Genomic DNA, 17,088 nt, shown 5'->3' with positions numbered 1-17,088 from the left:
TCTCCTAATTGTGCTTCATTGTTGGATCTTGTGAGCTGCCTAACATGATCAAGATCATCTATCTATAATACTATATGTTGTGTTTGTCGGGATCCGATGGATAGAGAATACTATGTTATGGTGATTATCAATCTATTGTTTATGTGTTGTTTATGATCTTGCATGCTCTCCGTTATTAGTAGAGGCTCGGCCAAGTTTTTGCTCTTAACTCCAAGAGGGAGTATTTATGCTCGATAGTGGGTTCATGCCTTCATTGACACCTGGGATCGTGACAGTAGGTTCTAAGGTTGTGTTGTGATGTTGCCACTAGGGATAAAACATTGATGCTATGTCTAAGGATGTAGTTGTTGATTACATTACGCACCATACTTAATGCAATTGTCTGTTGCTTTGCAACTTAATACTGAATGGGGTTCGGATGATAACCTGGAGGTGGACTTTTTAGGCATAGATGCAGTTGGATGGCGGTCTATGTACTTTGTCGTAATGCCCAATTAAATCTCACTATATTTATCATATCATGTATATGCATTGTTATGCCCTTCTCTATTTGTCAATTGCCCGATCGTAATTTGTTCACCCAACATGCTTTTATCTTATGGGAGAGACACCTCTAGTGAACCGTGGACCCCGGTCCTATTCTTTACATCGCATACAATCTACTGCAATACTTGTTTTACTGTTTTCTTGCAAACAATCATCTTCCACACAATACGGTTAATCCTTTGTTACAGCAAGCCAGTGAGATTGACAACCTCGCTGTTTCGTTGGGGCAAAGTACTTTGGTTGTGTTGTGCAGGTTCCACGTTGGCGCCGGAATCTCTGTTGTTGCGCCGCATCACATTTCGCCACCATCAACCTTCAACGTGCTTCTTGACTCCTACTGGTCCGATTAAACCTTGGTTTCTTACTGAGGGAAACTTGCCACTGTGCGCATCATACCTTCCTCTTGGGGTTCCCAGCGGACGTGTACATCTACGCGCATCACCATCGTCTACATTTTCAGTCACAAGGTCTTTAACTATTGCAACAGCAGGTTCAACATTTATTTGCTCCTCAGGTTCTATAGGTTTCTTTGCACTTTTGTTAACCACACTAGTTATAACCGAATACTCCTTCATTTTAGCAGGAAAAGGAATTTTTTCAATATAAGCTTCAGGAAGAATGTGATCAACAGTTTTAACTTCAATACATTTACCTATAGGTGAATCAGTTTTATCTTTGTAAGGTTCATGATACTTATTAAAACTCTTCCTAGGCAATTCAAAATGAGAGGCAAAAGCTTTATAAAAATTTGCAACAACTTGAGAGTCAGGACCATAAGTAGAACTCATATTTCGAAATTTATCAGTATCCATAAAAGTTTCAATGCATTCATAATCATAATTTATACCTGACTCTCTACCTTTGTCGTTCTCCATCCTTCAGTATTCTCTTGAATCCGATCAAGAAGGTCCCATTTAAACTCTTCTTTGTTGCGCGTGAATGATCCGGAACAAGTAGTATCCAGCAAGGTTTTATCTTGAAAAGAAAGTCTTGCATAGAAATTATCAATGATGATATTACCAGGAAGCTCACGAATGGGGCATTTGAGCATTAAAGACTTCAATCTCCCCCATGCTTGGGCAATACTCTCTCCATCATGAGGCCAGAAATTATATATACGGTTTCGGTCTTTCTGAATTTCACTTGGAGGATAGAATTTAGAATAAAATAGAGGCATAATATCCTTCCAATCAAGAGAATGCCCATTCTTCAGCAGTTTATACCAATGCGCCGCTTTACCAGACAGCGACATAGAGAATAGTTTCTTCCTAACTTCATCCATAGAAATACCTGCACACTTGAATAACCTGCATAATTCATGTAAAAATAGTAAATGATCTCCAGGATGGACAGTTCCATCCCCTTCATAGCGGTTATCCACAACACGTTCAATAATTTTCATAGGTATTTTATATGGAATCACTTTCTCACCTGGCGGCTCATCCACTACCTTTGCAGTAGTAGTAGATTTTCCAAATAGGAATTCAAGAGAAGATCTCTCCATAATGAATTATAGCAGAGAGTGAGAAATAAAAACAGCACGTATAGTAAAAGTTCTTCCATTCCATACCAATAGCGCTTCACTCCCGGCAACGGCGCCGTGAAAATAGTCTTGATGACCCACAAGTATAGGGGTGTATCGTAGTACTTTCGATAAATAAGAGTGTCGAACCCAACAAGGAGCAGAAGGTGTTGACAAGCAGTTTCGATGAAGGATTCACTGTAAATGCTCACAGACAAGTTTTCAGGAGGTTTTGATATAGCCGATAAATAAAATACAAGTAAGTAAAATACGAGAATAATAATTTCAGCAAGTGGCCCAATCCTTTTTAGCACAAAGGACAAGCCGGTTTGTTTACTTATGATGACCAAACATTCTTGAGGACACACTGGAATTTAGTCTAGTGCTTTCGCTTCATATAGTTGATTAATCTTCATTGTTTTGATAAGTGTTGTGTGGGTGAACCTATGCTAATGCACCGCCCTTCCTGGGACTAATACATACTCATGATTAAACCCCTTGCAAGCATCCGCAAATACAAGAAAGTAATTAAGATAAATCTAACCACAGCCTTAAACTCTGAGATCCTGCTATCCCTCATGCATCGATATACCAACGGGGGTTCAGGTTGCTGTTACTCCGGCAACCCCACAATTAGCAAACAAATACGAGATGCATTACCCTAGGCCCATAAAGGTGAAGTGTGATGTAGTCGACGTTCACATGACACCACTAGAAGAATAACACCGCAACTTAAATATCAAACCATTAAATATTACTCAATATAGTTCACTACTAACATTTAGACTTCACCCATGTCCTCAAGAACTAAACGAACTACTCACAAGACATCATATGGAACATGATCAGAGGTGATATGATGATGGATAACAATCTGAACATAAACCTTGATTCAACGGTTTCACTCAATAGCATCAATAACAAGGAGTAATCAACACCGGGAGAGTTTCCCCTATGAAATACTCAAGATTCAACCCTAGATGTTACAGCGGGGACGAGGTGCAGCGGTGGAGATGACGGTGTCGGTGGTGGAGATGATGATGATGATGATGATGATGATCCCAATGAAGTCCAGCTCGATGACGGTGACGATGGCGACGATTTCCCCCCTCAGGGAGGGAATTTCCCCGGCAGATTTCACCGCTCGGAGAGCTCTTTTCTCTCTGGTGTTTTCCGCCTCGAGGAGGCGGCGATGACTATCCTCGATGTTCCCCTGCACCTTAGGGTTTCTGGGAGATGAAGTACGCGAAAGGGCGATGGCCGAGGGGGTCGTGGGCCCCCTCCCCATGTGGCGGCGTGCCGGCATTGGTGGTCGCACCGGCCCATGTGGAGGGCCCATGGCGGCCCTCCTCGGCCTCCCCTTTTGGCTGGCTCCGTCATCTGGAAAAATAGGAGCTTCGGTATATTTTCCGTCAATTGTTGATCTTCAGAAATATTGTATCCTGACGGTGCTTTTTCCAGCAGAATTCTGACTCCGGTGAATAATTCTCCAATAATCATGAAACATGCAAAATAGGTGAAATAACATAAGTATCATCTCTAAATATGAAATATATCAATGATAACAGTAAATTATGATATGAAATAGTGATGCAAAATGGACGTATCACCGGACACCGTGTCGGGCCGCGCCGGACAAAAATGGGCTTTGGGGGACGCGGCTGGAACGGATTTTTGGTCCGGCGCGCCCCAAATTGCTTTGGGGGACGCTTTGGGGGACGCGACTGGAGATGCTCTAAGCTAGCTCGAAGGACGAGCCCGACGAGATGTCGATGGTAGAAGGGACAATCACGGTCGCCTTGACGCAACATATTCCTCCTCCTCCTCCTCCTCCTTCTTCTTCTTCTTCGCATTCTCTATCACCACGAAGTACTCGGTCTCAAATTGAACGAGCGCGCCATTGCCTCCTTGTCAGCCACATGCACCCTAATCTGCAAGAAAGCGTGACGATTCTTCTTCTCCTGCTCGTGAGTGACCATGCGACCCTGCGCGAGAGGAACTCAGCCTTCTAGAGGGTCTCCACGTCGGGAAAGTTAATCTTGACGCGGCCGACCGAACGTCCACACTCCAAAATCGTACGCGCCCGCAGCGAGCTCCAGTGATGAGAATGTCCCGAGCCACCAACGTACGCCATCGAAAGTAATCTCGGCGATGAAACGGCTAGAGTTCCAACGCCGCACACCAAGGAAACCCGTCGACGGCCTTGGGCGGCGGCATTCCCAAGGTGGGCCGGCGGTGATTCGGCCTATACTCCACGCGAAGAAGCAGGGCAACGCGGCACCGAATCGGCTGAGACTCCGCGTGACGAGGCGTGGGAACTAGGCGGTGGGCTTCAGCGGCGACCAATCGGACGAGAAGAGGCGTCGGAAAACAACGGAGTGGTCTTCGGCGCCGGCGTGCAGGTTCGGACACACGCGGTCGGGGAGGAGGAAGAGGCGCGGGGAAGATTCAGTGTGGCAATTGGGGGTACACACCCGCGCTGGCTAAAATATATATCCGATTCATATTACTTGACTCTAATATGGATGTATCTAGAACTAAAATGTGTCTAGAATTTTAGATCCATTCATATTAGAGTCAATTAATATAAATCGGAGGAAGTATCAAATATGGTCTTCTTCCACCTTAACAATAGCAATGTTACGGTTCTAAAAATAACAATACCCATGGAGAAGACATGGTTCATGGGTACTAATGCTAGCTGAACAATGTCAAACGCAACCTGATAAGGGGATCCCAGCAAATTTTTCTAGGGTGTTGTCCGATCTTTCACAGCGAGAATTCGGGATAGTAGATCCTCTCAACAACGCGATGAACGCAGCCTGGAGAAGAGGGACGAATCCAGCAAGCAACGGATCGATGAACGATACGACTCAAACCTGAGCTAGATAATCCTTGATGACACAAGAACCTTCGCAGCGGATATTATTACAAACTAGATAAACGGCAACGCCGTACCCCCGGAGAGATGATACACGTGAACACACGCCACTGTTTTTACCTAAACTTGTCTAACCCTAAAACCTAGCCGCACCCACCCTTATATGAGGGGGTGGCCGGCCAGCCCCTAGTGGGCCTCTCTACCTTAGTTTGGACAGGCCCAAACCAAGCTGACTCAACTCAATAAAATCCCTAATTGGTCCACATATGACCATAGATATAAAATATGATAAATAAGATAACTAACTAGGTGAAGTCCTGAAATTGGGCTTCACCTCGGCCTTCATGCCCGTATCAAATGGCGTCCCATATTTCTCAGGCGACACAGGGACGCGTCTCGTCGTGCATGACCGCGTGGCCATCCGCGCCGACGTTTATTGCGTCCAACGACCCGCTGCCGCTTCGACTGCCACCGTTGTACATTAAGAGCGCCCCTACGGTTCTTGTTCATCCCAATCTCTCGTCGCTCCCAAATCTTCTCCTCGTCGCTCCATCCGCTACCCAATGTCGTCGTCCTCCCACAAGATCGCAGCGGCGAACGGCTTCGGCCGCGGCAGCCTTACCGTGCCCGGAGGCGTGGGCGTTGTACCGTGTGGGATATCCCGTCCCGCCAGACATGCGCCTGCCAAGCAGCGGCGGGAGGATGGTCGTCAACGGCATAGGCGTCTCGCCGCCGTCGCCAGGCACGGAGTGTTGGAGGGACTCCATCAAGGGCCGTCGGTCTGCACTCACCGCCGACGAGCGGGCCGATCCGACCTGGGCGACCATCGACAACGACGCCAAGGTTGGAGGCGCCGTCCTCACCGCCACCGTCTCCCGCAGCGCGCTGGCAGCCAAGGAGGACGTACTCTTCCTCGTCAGGGCCGGCCCGATCGACGCCATCCTCGTCGCACCGCTCCGCGCCCTACACCGTCCCCAAGCGCGAGGTGAAGGAGGAGCCGGGGTTCGCGACGATGCTCGCCAATCCGAGGCGCGGCGTCAGCAGGAAAGGCACGGCAGCGGCGCCCTCCTCATCCTGAAGCCGGAGGTGAACGAGGAGCAGGACGACGAGGAAGCGACGAAGGCGGCGGTGCTGGCGGAGTACGAGCGGCAGCAGCGGCTCATTGCGAGCAGCGACGACCCCGAGGACTGCCCAGGGCTGCGAGCGGCGTGCTTGGCGTCGCTGAACGACAAGGACGCCTGGAGGGGCGACCTCGACACGGCGATCACCATGTCCATCCGCGACACCGGGAAGCCGCTCGTGGACCTCACCGGCGATGGCGAGGCTGGACCAAGCGGCCTGGTGAAGGATGAACCCGTCGACAAGCCCGACGAGCGCGTCAAGCAGGAGGTCGTCACCGACGACATGTACAACTTCCACCAGTATTACGACGCCTCTGGCCACTGCAAGTAATTCTAGATTAGGGTTTAGTTTAAAGGGATTTCTATTTTCGTGCCCTCAGGTCCTTAGTTGTACTCAGTTCTCCCCAGCTCCTTAGTTTTTCCTCAGTTTTACCCAAACGTTTGTCTGAAACCCGCAGAAGCAGCTCAGACGGCAGGATTCCCGTTTAGTTGACCGCTCTGTCATGTGTGGGGCCGCGTCGTGTGGGCCCGCGTCGCGTGGGGCTGGTAGAAAGGGACCGCGTGGGACAGGACGAGAAGCGTTTGGTTGCACGTGAGCAGGAGCTGGGTTCTGTCTCTCTCGGCCCAAAATTGGCATTATTAAGTGCACCTTTTTCCCCTCTTTCTCTCTCGTCCTTTTCACCAAATTAGTATAAAATCTAGAGAAGCTTGCATTTCTGACTTTCTTCAATTATTTGTGCCTTTTGGCCCTCGTTGTTTGCCCAATATGGCAGCAAATCTAGTACTCCCTCCGGTCCATATGTATGTAGTTAAATCTAGAAGCAAATCTCCAGGATAATGTACGATAAATTCACAGTCATAGTAAATCAAGAAAACTAAGTACGGCCAACAAAATATAGTAGACTAGGGATAGATAATCCCTAGATAATATGGATAGATAATAGGCTGCATACACAGCAGCCAACATAGTAACAGGTTCTTCACAGCACCATCATACTAACATAACAACAAGGGATCCCTAGCTAACAACAAAGGGATCCCAACAACAAACTAGGAGGCAGCGAGCAGCAGCAGCACACGTCCGGGACTCCGCCTACCCCATCCGGCTCGCCTCCACTTGTTGCTCTTGCTCCCCTTGGGAGCCTTGGGCTTGAGCGGAGGCATGCGCCCGGCGGAGATCTCCACCCGCCGCAAGCTGCGGAGGTGCATGCCGAGCGCCCTGTGCTTGGCGCGGAAGGAGTGGACGTTCACCGTCGTGCCGACTTTGGGGAAGGTGTTGCTGATGTTCTCGGCATGCGTGACGAGGCGGTTGAAGTCCGTGGCGCCGAGTCTCCGGTGCAGAAGGGGCACGTGTACACCTCCTTGGCGAAGTAGGAGATGTATCGGCCGACCTGCAGCCTCCGCGAGCACTTGGCGAGTCTTGACGTCCTCCTCCTCTTCGTCGCTGCCGACGTCGCTGCCGGACATCCGATCCATATCAAACAGAAACTAGTGAATGAGTTGCAACGATGACTAACGTACATGATAACAAAGTTAAGAAAAACAGAGTCAGCCTCGGTTAGAGTGGACATGATTATATATCTACGGGGAAGGAGTTAGCGAACTAAAGCTCATGCACAACAGATTTGTACACGGCAATGGTTCGCTGAACCCTCCCTGTAAAAATTTGTGCCCAACCATTCATCATAGGCAAAGAAACAGATTCTAGATCTGAACTAGATCTGAACTTGAACACATTCGAGATTATTTGCAAAATTAAACGGTTGATATCTTTTGATTAGTGCATAAAATAACCGATTGAGATCCCATGATTACTTGCATAAATTAACTGATTGAGATCCAATATTACTTGCATAAATTAACCGAACAGCCGAACCCCAAATCTTAAACGAAATCAAGAAGTGATCAAAACAAAATGGAATAAAATCGGCGCAAATATTAGCCCAATACTCATCCATCTACGAGATCCATCTACACCAGCAAAAATAGGGTTCAAAAAGAAATGGGGAACAAAAAAGGAAGCAAACCGTAGTTACCTCGTTCCATGGGTCCTCCAGGGAGGTGTCGTAGGGGTTCGGGGGCGGGACGTACGGCACGGGGTCGTAGGGGTCCCATCCCGCCGGGATCTGAGCGCCACCGGCGGCGGCGGCCTCCGATGCACCGGCGACGGCGGCGGCGGCGGCGTCGTCGTCCGTAGAGGGGACGGCGCCGAAGATGGAGGCGTCGCGCTTTGAGCCAACCTCGACTTTGGGATTGGCATTCTCCTTGTCTATCTCTCCGGCGGAGGAAGAGGAAGAGGGAGAGGGAGAAGGTTTTTTGCTTTGGAGAAGATGATGGGACGTGAGAGAGTTGGCGATGCGTGAGCGAGTGAGAGTGACAGAGAGAGTGCGAGGAGGCGTCTATAAAGGCGAGGGGTGGTTAATGCGACCCGCGTCCTACGCGTGCACGAGGTGCACGTCCGCACGTCTTGGACTTCGCAACGCGGCACGCGTCCACGATTGCACGTCTCGACTTCTCCACCGCGACCCGCGTCTACGCGTCAACAATTGCACGTGTCCTCGAGTCTAACCCTGGAAATTTAGATATACTCAGGTATACCCTCGAGTCTTATACTAGCATTTTTGTGTGCTCAATTTTCCCCTCGAGTGCTAATACTGACTAGTGCAATATACTCAGTTTTACCCTCAAGTGGCTAGTCAACAGAGAGTCAACAAATGAGATTAACTAGTTAAATGAGTCATTTAATGTGCAAAAAAATCCGAAAAAGAGTGGCACTTACTCATGGAGTCTTTACCACAAATTGCCACTTCTCAAATCATAGATAAATCAAGTTTTACCACAAATTGCCACTTCTCAAATCACCTAGTAGCTATGAAGGTGCATGGTTTTCCACAATAAGCCCTTCCCAAAACAGCTTCCCCCAAATCATACTTTGTCTAAATGAGGCCACAATTCTCACAGTGATGTATATTGGTATTGCAAATAGTTTGAGGTAGGCCAAGATGGGTTTCATTGTACAAAACACACATTTTCCATTTTTTAAATCTCAAATTTGAATCCCTTAGTCTGTTTACTACTCAGGTGCCCTTGGTTTCTTGATAGTACTCAGTTTTACCCTCTCTCTTCACAAATTCTCGCAGACGTGCATCATCGCCCTGATTGGTCTAGCCCATGTCACGCGGATCGTGCCCGCCGACCGTTGATCGTATGATATAGGGAACGGGCAGGATAACCCCTCTCTCTCTCTCTCGTTGGCGGTTAATTAGCTTCCACCCTCTAAGTATGCTTTGAAGGGCGGTTTTCTCGTATTATTTTTCACGCGCTAAAAATTATAAACTATTTTAGGCGTTACTTTTCACGCAAAAAAATGATAAACCATCAACAATTTGTTGTAGCCATTACTTTTCACGAAAAAAAATGATAAACCATCACCGATTTGTTGTTGCCATTACTTTTCACGCAAAAAAAATGATAAACCATCACCGATTTGTTGTTGCCATTACTTTTCACGCAAAAAAATGATAAACCATCAACAATTTGTTGTAGCCATTACTTTTCACGCAAAAATAATGATAAACCATCACCGATTTGTTGTTGCCATTACTTTTCACGCAAAAAAATGATAAACCATCAACAATTTGTTGTAGCCATTACTTTTCACGCAAAAAAATATGATAAACCATCACCGATTTGTTGTTGCCATTACTTTTCACGCAAAAAATGATAAACCATCAACAATTTGTTGTAGCCATTACTTTTCACGCAAAAAAATATGATAAACCATAACCGATTTGTTGTAGCCATTACTTTTCACGCAAAAAAAAATGATAAACCATCACCTAATTTGTTACAAAAGCTGGTTTCGGTGAGACCTAACCAAGTTTGGCATACATGATGGCATACCTATAACAACAAGGAATATCTAAAAGGGAAAGTTTCAGAAAATTTGAAATTTAGGGTGAAATGATGCCATACATGATCTTGTTTTTCGAGGTTTTGACCTGAAAATCAATTGGGTATTATAAAGGGAAATAAAAAGTTCGAAAAATGTAAAAACGAAACAATGTATCTATCTATGTATAGAAGATCAGCTGTATGAAATTTGAGGTTATTTAGAGAAGGTAGAAAAAATCACCTTGTTAGAAAAGCTGGTTTCAGCTGAGACGAAACGGCATGCGCTTAAGCAAAGTGATTTTTCGAACATCTCCAAATGACCACAAATTTTCCATACATGATGTCATACGTGTAACAACAAGGAACCCTATCTAAAAAGTGTCAAAAAAGTTTGCCCAACCGTATAGCTCTATCAAAAAGAACCTCACCATGGCGCTAGTATAATTTTGGGATAGTTACAAACTTTCGTTACCTAACCTTCAACATGAAACTTGTTTCAAATTCATTTTGGCCTACGAGAAACAAATCCCAACTTGATTCGAGCACCACAGCCTCCAAACGCTGCCGATGCCGATATCGGCATGGTCAGAACGGCTATGCTCGCCGCCACTGCTAGGTCAACGTCGGGATGCACCCTCAATCCCGTCCCCTCATTCGATCACTGACACACCAGAGATACCGCCGAGACCAATGCCGAACGTACATGCTGATGCGAATGCCGAACATGCATGCACGCCGCAGTGGGCACGGCCACGCCGACCCGCTATGCTCTGGACGCCACGTGACCGCCGCGAGGTCTTTCCCTTCGCCACCACACTCTCCTAGCACCCACCTATACACGCCGAGAAAGGAGAGACACTAGTTTTCTCTACATTGCTCGCGTTCGTGTCCGACACGGTCAGTCAAAGTTTTGAGGTGGTCGTCGATGTCGTCGACCATTTCTTCTCTTCTTTGCATGGTTAAACGCGTCTAGTTCATATCTATCTAATGCGTCCGGTCTCGCCTCATGCAGTTCTTTGTGGACGTCGATCTCATCTCGGCACCCCGCATGCCACCTCCTCCGTGCCATCGTTGTAGAGCTCCGTTTAAAAATCTAATCCTACCCGTGTATTGCCCCTTGTATCAGCATCATGGCCCCACTTGTCATTTGATATACCGAAGCCCCACTCGTTCGCGTTTTGGTCGGGGATACAGCGATGCTTACGGTCAAACAAAGATGGATGGTCCGACGTGTCTTTGCGGGCTCTACGTGGCCCCACTAGTCAGAAGATAACGGTCAACCGTCGGGCAACCGGCCGTTACATCACGTTTGATGGTTTCAGACAAACGTTTAGGTAAAACTGAGGAAAAACTAAGGAGCTGGGGAAAACTGAGCACAACTAAGGACCCGAGGGCACGAAAATAGAAATCCCTAGTTTAAATCTAATCGAATTTCGTTCGAATCTATGTAATATATAGCAAGTTTGGATGAATTCGCTCAAGTTTTAAATTTCTGAAATTTTATTTGGGGGACGCGGCTGGAGAGCGATGTCTCCAAACACGGCACAAATAAAACACGTCCCCAAACCCCGCTCAATCCGGCGGCGTTTGGGGAACGGGACTGGAGATGCTCTTATACTCACTTGTATGATAAGTTTGCACTTCACGTGATTATCTGACAGAAAATCATTATTATTCTTCAGTCAATAGCATTTACTAATTCGCAGCTCACAGAAGTCATGGACTCCAAATTACATCTATCATCGCGGCATTTCGACTGAAGCGGTTAGCATAAGCACCCGGCACAACTTGTCACAAGAAAATTCTGCTGAATCTGGTCTACTCTTACAACTTGTCAATACATTTCTTTCTCGCGCTCAACTTCTCATGCTACAACACAACAACGAGGACCTGTTTAATTTGGTACTGTTTCAGGCCCAACAAAAAGCTAGTTCTTGATCTTTTTGTCGTTCCTGCCCCTCTTTCTCTGCTCCCTGCGCTCCTCCGAGTAGTTCTTCTTCACCAGCATTTTGTGCATCGAGACCTTCAGAGCGGCGAGTACCGCGGCCAGCACCTCCTCTTGCTTTGAACCGTCGAGGCTTCCTTGCAGCGCCAAGAGAAGTTTTTCGCCATGCGGTACTTCAGTGTCGTCAAGGGCCGCAGAGTCATGACCAGCCGAGGCTTGTACATCTTTCTGGGCCAGGGGGATGATTTTTACACGGGTCAATAGCTGGGATACAGACTGGTTAGGCATATTTGATGCACCCATGACAGTCCACAGAAGACCCTCCCAGCACCTGGAAGCTAAGCTAGTAGGAATGTAGCTCTTCTCCGTCCTAATGACCTGCGAGCGAACAAGAGGCTCAAGTTTCGCCAACATTGCAAGAAATAACTAAAAAAAATCTGAACAATTCCACTGCAAGGCAACATGACACTTTATTTCGTTTTTTCGATGATGGGCAGTTTACTAATGCATCAACATGCTACACAACACACCCACTCTACCCAGCAATGGTACATCAAGATCTTGTCAAGCATCAAGGGTCCACACAACCAGATTACCAATTAGCAGATCAAGGATGCATCAAGATGACATAAGGCGTCTTATTTAAGTATAAAATCTTTCGGCATCTCTGACTAGTTACCAATTAGCAGGTCTACCAGAACTGCTCCAAATATTTGTTATGTAAAAGGACTGCAACACACAGTCTCATGGTCAGGTGCAGCAAAGGAACTAGCCAATAGTCATGCACAACCACCAGCCAAAACGTGGTTATCTTTGAATTTGATTTTCTTTCTTCTATTAGCATATCACCTGCCTCTTTTTAGTTAAAACTGTTTTACAAGATTATTAGGAGGCGGCATGTTTAAGGGATTCACCTGAATATTCACTGGCAAGCAACACGGAGAAAGACAAAACTACATCCCTATTTGCGTATCTCGTGCTCCTAAGGTTTATTAATATTAGATAAAGGAAACACATAGTACGACAATCGCTGCTAGCTGCCTAGAACTAGCATGAAAACCATTCTGGAACCAAGGCCTAGCAAGTGAATAGTGTGGGCACCAATCCTTCTAGAAATCAACATGGAGACATTGATCAGCATCAGACTAGCAGCAGTATAAATGGTATGAGAAATCTCATTTTAAAACAAGATTCTGTTAATTCTTTTGTATCCGAATCAGTTGCCCTAAAGAACATGAAAAATGGCTGCCAAAGAAATTTACCTTTAGAAAAGACAACTTCTTTGCTACAAGATCACATGCTAAGAGCATCAGCCCATTCAAACTGCGATGTTTCAGAAGAACTCCGTGTTACTAAGAAAATAAACTTTATTACTTGTTGAACAAATGCCATCACTCAAGCTTACCTTTGAATAGCTACAGCAACCATTGAGTTATTATTTGTCAGACATATGTTCCCAATGGCTAGATTGCTGTCTTCAGTTTCATTTGGCTCGGAGAGTTCTCCCACCTTCAAGTAGTTTTAAGAACTAATTAAGTAAAGAATAACTTCAAATTTTGTGAACTGAGATAAAGCTTGAGACAAATCTTTCAGCTTTTACATTGTCTCTGACATCATATGTATCGAGGAGGCAGCCATTTATGTGGTCCCATAACCTAACCTTTAATAGATAAAGAAACCAACATCATAAGAGGCTTTGAGTAAGCTTATTGAAATAACATGTCAGATTCCAAATAAATATCTACACACCGCTGAATCACCGCCTCCAGATAATAGAAAGCACGACCCTCCTGAAATGCGTGTGAAGGCAATGCAAGAAACGAATCTGCATGAGTAGTCACCTCAATTATCAAATACATCAACAACTATGTTGTGACTTTTAGCTATGAAGCTATAACAAGTATCAACCGGGGTCATGATATATAAAATTCAAAGTCATGTAGGTATTGCAAGAAGTAGCGTAAAAAATAAAGAAAAAGATGACACTATGAACTGAACATACTCTGTATGTCCAAGGCAAAAGCTCTGTATTTCAGTAGCCCCTTTCATGGGGTTTTTTGGGAACAACGTAACCTACAAAATAAATAATTACATGAGTAAGATGAATAACTCAGAGCTATAACCACCAAGACAATTACTGCAAAATACAGAAGTTACATACTCGGATTTTGAAGTCCCGGTCAGCAGTGGCAATGAACCGTCCATCTGGTGAGAATTTCTGCGTTCCCAAATAAATGATATAAGTAAGCAGATCATGAACTGAAAAACAACACTAAAGCGTGACACGGTGAAAGACTGCAGTTTATTTTTTTCATTTTTTGACAGTTGATATGCCAACAGTTTAATAATTAATAGAATAAAATACAGGAGCCACAAATAAATCAGATGTGATCTAATGTAAACAATTGTCCATACCATGCTAGTAATAATACTGCAGTAGTGACCAAAAATTGACACAGGTTTGCTATCAGCTGACACATGCCCTTCATCATCTTCCCCCGCAGCTTCTAACCAAACTACGCCAAATTTATCGGCAAATGCAACATAGAGGCCATCGTTGCTAAAAGCAACTGCACTGACCCTCTTTTCAGAAGTTCTGCAGAAGTGAACATTGCAAATGAAATCATATAGATGCACGGAAAAATTAATAGTATTAACAACAACACAATAATTAAAGTCTGCTAATCAAAGATAAAGAATGGGTACTCATACAAACATACACCGTATAACAGAACAGGACTTCAAGACTGAATACATGCCAAATAAAGGGTGCAATGTGTGCTCTCAGCGTCGTGTTAGCTACATTGAGAAAATAAAATCAGCACTTACATAGTGCGGATGCAGCGCCACGGACCAGTCTTCCAAACCTTCACAAGCTTGTCATCGCCCGCAGAGGCAAACAAGTCACCACCAGCACCAAACGTTATAGCTCTGATAGCATCCGAATGAGCAGGGCCGCCAGAATCATCTGACAGTGAGACTGCACAGCCGCCTCTGGATGCACAAAACCAATCGTCATTCGCAGCGCTAACCAGGCAAAATGCGCTAAAACAGAGCTTCACTCTGAGAAAAAGTATATGCATTACACAGTACAGAGCTAATCACCTGGGCTTCGAAAAATAAAGTCAACGTTTAAGTTGCACATCTAAAAAATCAGTGGCCGTTTTTCCACACTTGCGAGCACGGAACTACTACCAGTAATTCAGTACAAGGTAAGCAGCTAGGCTCGTCTCAAATCACCGCCCAATCTCCACCGAAATCTAAGAATACCGTAGTTATTTTAGGGGAGTCAAGGAGGGCATTGCTTACTGGAGATCGAACACCCGGAGATCGGGCCCGACGGCGACGGCGACGGAGTGGCCGAACGGGTGGGCGGCGACGAGCGCCGGCGCGAACTCAGCCGCGCCGCTCACCTCCGCCTCCTCGACCGCGGTGTCCTCCATGGCCGGCAAACAGCAGGGACCGAAGCGGAGCGAGCTTGGATTTGGGGCCGGATTCGAATCGAGCGGCAGAAGTGGTGGGCGGGCGGAGCTCGGAGTGGGGATTGATTACTAGGGTTTATGGCTGGCTTTCTCGTGGGACCCACCGCGGTCGCACGTAAATTCAAGCCCGGCCCAATAGACTTGGGCAAAGGCCCTCTTGCTGTTCCAAAGCAACTCGGAGCAGACTCCCATGGCGACGCGAATCGACGGCGACGGTGGCGGCGGCGAACTGTTGGGCCCCGGGAGCGGCGATCGCACCGATTTCATCAGCAACCTACCGGACGATGTGCTAGGAACCATCATCTCCCTCCTCCCCACGAGGGAAGGCGGCCGCACGCAGGCGCTGTCCCGCCGGTGGCGCCCCATCTGGCGCGCCGCGCCGCTCAACCTCGACGTCGGGGACGACGGCCGCGGCTTCTCCGAGAAGGTCGCCTCCAGCATCCTCTCCGCCCATGCCGGCCCCGCCCGCCGCATCCTGCTCACCAAACTCTGCCCGCTCCCCACAAACTACGACTACGCCAAGCGCCGCGCGATCTACGACGACGCCGGCGACGGCAGGATCGACGGCTGGCTCCGCTCCCGGGACCTCTCCAGCCTGCAGGAGCTGGAGCTCGCCTACAGCTACGACCACTGCCGCACCACGCTGCTGCCGCCGTCCGTGTTCCGCCTCGCGCCCGCCCTCCGCGTCGCCAGGTTCGGCTGCTGCCGCCTCCCGCCCAACCTGGCCGTGGATCTCCCGCACCTCCAGCAGCTCACCCTGTATAGGGTCACCTTGACGGATGAGACCTTCCGCGCCCTGCTCGCCAACTGCCCCGCCTTGGAGAGCCTCCTGCTGGAGATGAATGTCGGCGCTGCCCGCCTCCGCCTGAGCTCTCCAAGTCTCAGGAGCATCGGCTTCCTCTCTCCTTGGAACGAACAACGAGGCCATGACGACATTGACGATGTCAACGAGCTGGTTGTCGAGGACGCCCCTTCCCTCGACAGGCTGCTACCACTGATTCCGAGACGCGGTTCAGCAATCATCCGGATCATCAACGCGCCCAAACTGCAGATATTGGGTTCCCTGAGCTACGGCATAGCAAACCTTCACCTTGGAGCAACAGTTTCAGGTCTTTAATTTCAAGTTTTACCTTTACCTGCATTATTATCATGTGCATGCTATTGTTCTTGATATGTTATGTTTTGCAGAAAATGATTGCTCTCAGCTTGACAACCACGATACACACCGTGAAGGTTTTAGCTCTTGATCATGTTGGTCCTGATTTGGATGCGGTTCTCGACTTCCTCAAGTGCTTCCCCTGCTTGGAGAGCCTGTATATCATTGTGAGTAGTTGTATTTGTTTCTTTGCTAGCATGTTTATAAAGTCAAACGAGCATTTGATTGTCAACTACTATCACGCCGCCAACTTGTTTGCTATTGTATTTATATTGTTTCTTTTTTTCTTTCTTTCTCTAGTTACATCCGCGGAGGTTTGAAGATCCATATTGTGAAAACGAGTTACCCCTACCGAAGAAAATGAAAAATATGCGCAAGTACGCCTCGCTAGATGATCCAACTGAATGCCTTGACCTCCATCTAAAGAAGGTAGCCCTCAAGGTCTACTATGGCAGGGGTATAGAAGTTGACTTTGCTCGGTTCTTTGTTCTGAATGCGAGAGTGCTAGAGCGGATGGAATTTGGACTTGTTCAAGAGTACG

At 47.0% G+C, this 17,088-nt stretch overlaps 1 protein-coding gene across 1 annotated transcript; it reads right to left on the bottom strand.

Annotated features, from left to right (window-relative positions):
• Positions 1-11,694: 11,694 nt before the first annotated feature.
• On the bottom strand, positions 11,695-15,381 carry LOC124700559 (tRNA (guanine-N(7)-)-methyltransferase non-catalytic subunit wdr4-like). The gene is made up of 10 exons (XM_047232662.1): positions 15,219-15,381; positions 14,739-14,903; positions 14,325-14,505; positions 14,071-14,127; positions 13,912-13,982; positions 13,659-13,734; positions 13,510-13,569; positions 13,315-13,418; positions 13,172-13,232; positions 11,695-12,287 (listed from the first exon to the last, which is right to left on the bottom strand). The coding sequence occupies exons 1-10, from the start codon at positions 15,350-15,352 to the stop codon at positions 11,892-11,894; spliced, it is 1,305 nt and encodes a 434-aa protein (XP_047088618.1). The 5' UTR covers positions 15,353-15,381; the 3' UTR covers positions 11,695-11,891.
• Between the last annotated feature and the right edge of the window lie 1,707 nt (positions 15,382-17,088).

The sequence above is a fragment of the Lolium rigidum genome, chromosome 3 (assembly GCF_022539505.1).
Source record: "Lolium rigidum isolate FL_2022 chromosome 3, APGP_CSIRO_Lrig_0.1, whole genome shotgun sequence".
Classification (NCBI taxonomy): Eukaryota; Viridiplantae; Streptophyta; class Magnoliopsida; order Poales; family Poaceae; genus Lolium; species Lolium rigidum.
Note: the sequence above shows the minus strand (reverse complement) of the source record. Positions and strands in the feature narration are given on the sequence as shown.